Source organism: Dipodomys ordii, unplaced genomic scaffold (genome assembly GCF_000151885.1).
Source record: "Dipodomys ordii isolate 6190 unplaced genomic scaffold, Dord_2.0 Scaffold7, whole genome shotgun sequence".
Lineage (NCBI taxonomy): Eukaryota > Metazoa > Chordata > Mammalia > Rodentia > Heteromyidae > Dipodomys > Dipodomys ordii.
Genome location: NW_012267223.1, coordinates 19,296,111 through 19,302,338, shown reverse-complemented (window position 1 = coordinate 19,302,338; position 6,228 = coordinate 19,296,111). Strand labels below are relative to the sequence as shown.

The 6,228-nt window shown below is 48.5% G+C and overlaps 1 protein-coding gene across 1 annotated transcript; it reads left to right on the top strand.

The window, feature by feature from the left end:
* The first annotated feature begins 2,659 nt into the window (after positions 1 to 2,659).
* On the top strand, positions 2,660 to 6,064 carry LOC106001883 (CDK5 regulatory subunit-associated protein 3-like). Its single transcript, XM_013036834.1, has 5 exons — positions 2,660 to 2,741; positions 2,937 to 2,982; positions 5,340 to 5,471; positions 5,745 to 5,845; positions 6,044 to 6,064. Exons 1-5 carry the CDS (start codon positions 2,736 to 2,738, stop codon positions 6,062 to 6,064), a joined length of 306 nt encoding a protein of 101 aa, XP_012892288.1. The 5' UTR covers positions 2,660 to 2,735.
* The last annotated feature ends 164 nt before the right edge of the window (positions 6,065 to 6,228 follow it).

Here is a 6,228-nt window from a genome sequence, read left to right as displayed (position 1 = left end):
GCTGTGGCTCAAGTGGTAGAGCGCTAGCCTTGAGCTGAAGAGCTGAGGGACAGCGCCCAGGCCCAGAGTTCAGGCCCCACGACCAGACCCCCCCCCAAAAAAAAAGAAACCAGAAACGGAGCTCAAAGTGGTAGAGTGTTAGCCTTGAGCAAAGAAAGAGCTCAAGAAGGGCACCCAGCCCTGAGTTCAAGCCCTATGACTGACAAAAAGTTGGGGGGAAGGTAAATAAACACCTAGGATGTTTATTTATTTAAGCCTTTTATCGGAAATACCTTGAGATAGAATAGGTGTTATCTCCAAGTTGAGGAAACTGTAGTTATTTGAGAGCTGTGGAACTTGTCCAGGATCTCACAGGACAGAATCTAGGTCTGCCCACTAGTGAATCACACTAGACAGTTCAATGGAAAATCGACTAAGCCCCAGGCATTGAGTTCCCATAGGCAGGGGGCAGGAGGGGAAGAGAGCATTCAGAAATGACATACCCCACTCTGTAAAATCCCTGGATATCTGCCCTCATCTTCTCACTCTCTTTCCTCGGCTGATCTCAAGCCCTGTCTTAACTCCAGCCACTACTGGATCACAGATGGGCTGATTTGTGACTGTCTCTACACTGTCCAGTCTTTATGACTCCCCTGAACTTCAGAGTTATAGACCCAAGTGCCCTCTGCACACTCTAACTGAGGGGCTCTCAGCCTTGCTAACTCCAGAAGTTCAAATCTGAGGTCCTCTCCTCCCTCATTCCTGCTCAGCATCCGACATCCTTGTATAAAATGGTGTCCTGCTCACTCAACACCTGCATGTCATCCTTGCTTTCTGTCTCCCACCCACACAGCCAATCTCTTGCCAAGTCCTATCCATTTTCCCCCTGAATGTCTCTCAAATCCTGCCTTTCCTCTCCTTTTCACACCTTCAATCTCAGGTCAGACCCTAACCTCTGGATAGCAGCCTCCTTCCAGTCTTTCTGTCTCCAGTCTTATCTCTCACTAATCCATCCTTCTTGCAGCCAATCTGTACATGTCCTTCCCTGCCTCAAACCCTTAAAACCCCACGAGGTTCCTCTCTGTCTGAAAGGATAAAGTCCAAGTTCCTTAAAGAGGCTCCCTTTGATGTGAGCCTTCCATAGCAAAGCCTCTGGCTATTGCTTGTCTCAATCTCTTTTCTTATTCTTAACTACAGAGGCTGGTGTGTTCAATAGATCATTAAAATTGTTCATATATTTTTTTAAACAAGGGATCCTTTGTGTGTGTGTGTGTGTGTGTGTGTGTGTGTGTGTGTGTGTGTGTGTGTGAGATTCCTTGGACTTGTATTCATGGCCTGGGTGCTGTCCTGTAGTTTTTGTGCTCAAGGCTGGTGCTTTACCACTTGAGCCACAGCTCCACTTTCAGGGTTTTGGTGCTCAATTGGAGATTAAGAGTTCACAGACTTTCCTGCCTAGACTGGCTTTCAATTGTGTTCCTTAGATCCCAGCCTCCTGAGTAGCTAGGATTACACATGTGAGCCACTGGCCACCTGGCTAAACAAAGCACCCTTCATTTTCACACTGCAATGAACTCCACAATTATATTGCCACTCCTGCCTGCCAGTACTACTCTGTATTCCATTTGTACTGTGTGGTCCGCAAACCTTCCTGCTGTCTCTTGAGCTCTTCCTTTAAGAGTCAGTATGTTGAGCTGGAAAGGTGGCTTAGTGTTGGAGTGCTTGCCTAGCATAAGTGAAGCCCTGGGTTCGATTTCTCAGTACCACATGAACAGAAAAAGCCAGAAGTGGTGCTATGGCTCAAGTGATAGAGTGCTAGCCTTGAGCAAAAGAAGCTCAGGGACAGTGCCCTGGCCCTAGTTCAAGCCCCAGGATTGGGGAAAATAAAAAAAAAACCCAAAACATGAGTCAGTATATTATGTTTGGGATGCTTCCTGGCTGGGCCTTTCCTCCTTTTACTTCCCTACCCCAATTGCCCAATACCAAACAACTCATGTCTATCAAATAAACAGAAGGGGAAAGACAAAGTGTGTCAATGCTACCAGGCATCTGTAAGCCTTGCATTCAGCAAGACACGGTGAGAAGAAAGTACTTCCAGCTGTGCACTGGGGCTCACACCTGTAATCCTAGCTACTCCTTAGGAGGCTGAGATCTGAGGATCACAGTTCAAAGCCAGTCTAGACAGGAAAGTTTGTGAGACTCTTAACCTCCAATTAATCACCAAAAAACCGGAAGTGGAGCTATGGCTCAAAGTGGTAGAACGCAAGCCTTGAGCACAAAAGCTCAGGGACAGCGTCCAGGCCCTGAGTTCAAGACCCAAGACAGACAAAAAAAAAAGAGAAAAGAAAGAACTTTCAACTGCTTTGGAATATGCTGTCCCGATCACGCCGTCCGCCTGCAGAAGGTTTCGCGCCCCCTGGAGTGGTAGAGCGGTACCTGCAGGGACTGGCTCTTGTGCGCCCCTATCGGGACAGTGCCACCACTGCAGCCTTTTCCAGGAACCCCCGCCCCTCTTCGGACCTGAGCCCGCCTCGAGTCTCCGGTTGGCTGTCTCCTGATTTCCCGCCCCTCCCGGGCTCAGCCATTCGGAGCCTCGAGGTGGGCGGGGCTTAAGGCCTGATTGGCTCGGCGGAAGGCGGCGACGTGGCTGAAGGAGGCCTGTGGGTATCAGAACTGAAAGTTAGCGTGGATTGGTGGCGGGACGGGACGAACCGGGTTCTTCTGCCGGAAGCGGAAGTGAGAGTGGAAGTGGAGCAAAGATGCAGGTGTGGAGACGGGGCCTGGGGTTGCGGGAGCTTCTCCCGGGACCCCAGCCCTTGCCTCCCCGGCCTTCCTCCCACACGCGGCGTCTGCCCGCAGCCTGGGGCTCCGGCCCCGCCCGGTGGCGGTTGGGAGTGCCGTGAGCGCTTGCGTGGCGCCTCCTCCGCTCACGCCCCCCTCTCCGCGGTGTTTCCCTCCAGGACCATCAGCACGTGCCCATCGACATCCAGACCAGCAAGCTGCTCGGTAGGAGGGGCGCCTCGCGCCGCCGGCCGTCGGGGGAGGCCTGTGCTTTGCCCCCTGTCGCCGGCAGCTGGGAGTGTTGGAAACCTGGAAATCTAGGTGGAGGTCCTGATCACCAGCCGTATTCTGTGGCCTGGCCCAAGAGCAGCAGGAAGAAACCCTATAGGAAGTCTGCACTTGACCCCTGCTTTCTCCCTTAACGTTTGTTAACATGTGTGATCACATCATATCATTCAGGGGCAGGAGACCCGGCTTAAGTTTAAAGAAGCTTAGTTACTAAGTGGCAGATCTGAACAGGAACTTAAACCCGTCTGGCTCAACCTTCATGCTTCATCCATTATGCCAGGAAATAAGGCACCTCCCTTTTATTGAAAAAGCTCTTGCCATCGTTGTGTATTAGGGAGAAGAGGGACTTAAGACTCAGTTGGACATAGAGACCTTGTTAGAGTTCATTAGACTTTGTCAGAAAACCACACAAACATCCAGGTATAACAACAACAAAAAGGTTTATTACCAGGAAGGGGACCAGCAAGACCCCTTCTCATAAGAGAGAAGTGCCAGCTATTGTCTGAGGTGACCTATATAACCCAGGAGGTTTAGGAGGCAGAGACCTTGGTGTGGAAGTGAGGGCCACGGACTTCATCAGGACAGACTAGGTAGGAGTCCAAGTAGTAGATAATGGGTCTTGCAGCTGCCCAGACCTGAAGGTCACTGTAGGGATCTTGCTGCCTTATATGGTGGTGGCTGTCCCAGAGAAATTCCATCTCAAGGAAAAGTGGGGTTGGAGGCTGATTATTTGCTGCCTTTACTAAATGGGCTTAGTATTGCCTAGGAAAGGAGCATGCTAAGCTATGGGAAAGGGAGCTCATTGGGCTAACAGACCTTTTAGTGGCCAGGCCATGGTTGTGTCTGGTTTACATGTCTCTTCCCCAGCTCAGAGCCGGGGAAAGGTCTTTTCATTCTGACCACATCAGGGCATATGCACAGCAGGCATTTAAAGATATTCACTGGATTTGTCAGTCTTAATGTCATTCTTGGACTTCAGATGATGTTTGACTGTTGCGGCCTTTCGCTCCTAATTCTGACATTTATAATTTTATTTTCCCTCTGAGAGAATAATAAATATTCTCTCTGCTGAATAATTTTATACCTCTGAAAATAAAATTATTCAGCAGAGAGAATATTTATTATTTAGTAATTATTTGATTGTGTGTATCAGTACTGGAGCTTGAACTTGGCTCAGGCACAATCCGTTAGCTTTTATACTTAAGGCTGGCTGTTGCTCTACCACTTGAGCCACATCTCCACTTTCAGCTTTGTGCTGGTTAATTAGAAATACTAGTCTTACGTACTTTCCTGCCCAGGCTGTCTTTGAACCTTGATCCTCAGATCTCAGTCTCCTGAGGAGCTAGGAATACAGGAGTGAAGCCTGAGCACTCAGCTCTAAAGTGCTTTTTATGCACTTGATATTATACAAATATAATACAGGCTAGGGGTATGCCTCCAGCTATAGAGCATTTGCATAGCAAATGTGAGCCCCTGAAATCAAACCCCCAGTACTACCAAAATAAAAATGAAGATCATTAATATTTGTTCAGTTCTGTGTGAGTTTTCCCACCTAGAAAATGAGGGAAAATGCTGACCCTCCTGCCTGAGAGTCATGGAGAAGCAATAGAATTGCTCCAGAAACTTGATAATTAGAATCTAGGACCATCTAACCATGAAGCCTGACTCTTAGTTCCTTCTACTGAGGAATGAGCATGACTGTTAGGCTTAAACACTGAGTTGGGCTCAGCTCCTTGAAGTCAGACCCATTGAGAGTCACGTGTGCATGGTAGCACTTCACAATTAAGGGCAGACTAATGGTATCTAGTCCTTGGGGCGCTGTAGGTATTAGGGGCTTTGCAGTTGCTCATTCATCCGGTACTTGGCATAACTGTTTTATGTTTTCCATTGTTCTAGTTAATCCTAGCCCCGAGGAAATGGAAGTTGAACTGCATCCTTTGTCAACCAGAAAGTTGTAATTAGCCCTAGAAGCAAAATATTATGGAGAATCTAGGATGGTCAAAAGTGGCACTTTCATGTTAGGACCAATTTAAAAGTTTGTCATTATCTTTGTGTTGAGGCAGCTGCTCTAGAAAAATTGTGAATAAAGTCAGGCTGATGGAATCTGTTTAACCCAAGCATCTCTTTAGGCCTGTGTTCCTTTGCATCTTCCCATGATTACTCCCCCCCACTTCCAACCCCCCCCCCACATACCTTAACCAATAACTGTGGCAACTTTTAGCCATTACCCAGTGCATTAGTAATAGGGTTTTGGAGGTGTGGAGGAATGCCATAACTGGGTGTTTCTGATACAGACTGGCTGGTGGACAGGAGGCATTGCAGCCTGAAATGGCAGAGTCTGGTGCTGATGATCCGGGAGAAGATCAATGCTGCCATCCAAGACATGCCAGAGACCGAAGAGATTGCTCAGCTGCTCTCTGGGTCCTGTGAGTACTTTGGGGGGGTCTTGTCACTGATATCCTCCCTTTCCTGGCCCAGTTTGTATCTATGCAGTTACCTCCTTGTTTAGCTATAAACAAGACTGTCCCCAGAGAGAGACAGAGAGAGAGAGGGAGATATGCTGGTTTCAGAACGATGAAGGGGAGAGCTACCTGCCAAGATTGTTTTCGGTACAGTACATGTGAGTCAGACACAGACAGTGGCTATAGGAGGTAAAGACAATGTCATTCTCCAAATCTCCACCCTTCCTTGCTTTCCAGACATTCACTACTTCCACTGCCTAAGAATTGTGGACCTTCTCAAAGGCACTGAGGCCTCCACAAAAAATATTTTTGGCCAGTACTCTTCACAGCGGATGAAGGCAAGTATTTCAGAGGGTTGGTCATGTGCAGCTGGGGACATCCAGTCCTCAGCCCCTCTGGTCTCTCTGAGCCGTCTCTCTTCCCTGTAGCTTATGCCAAATGTAGATCTTTTCTCTGGGCTTACAGTTTCTCACCTGCTGCTTTGAGGTGTGCTTGTTGGTGCCACACTGGTTCAATAAAGCGTTTGGTCTGTCTAGCATGAAGAACTGGAGGAGTGAGTGGCTCATATCACTGGTAGTTCTCCCCTGTAATCTTAGCTACATTCCAGGCTGAGATCTGAGGATTGAGGCTTGAAGCCAGCCTGGGTAGAAAGTCTGAGACTGGGCTGGGAAGGTGGCTCAGTGGTAGAGCGCTTGCCTTGCATGCCTGAGGCCCTGGGTTC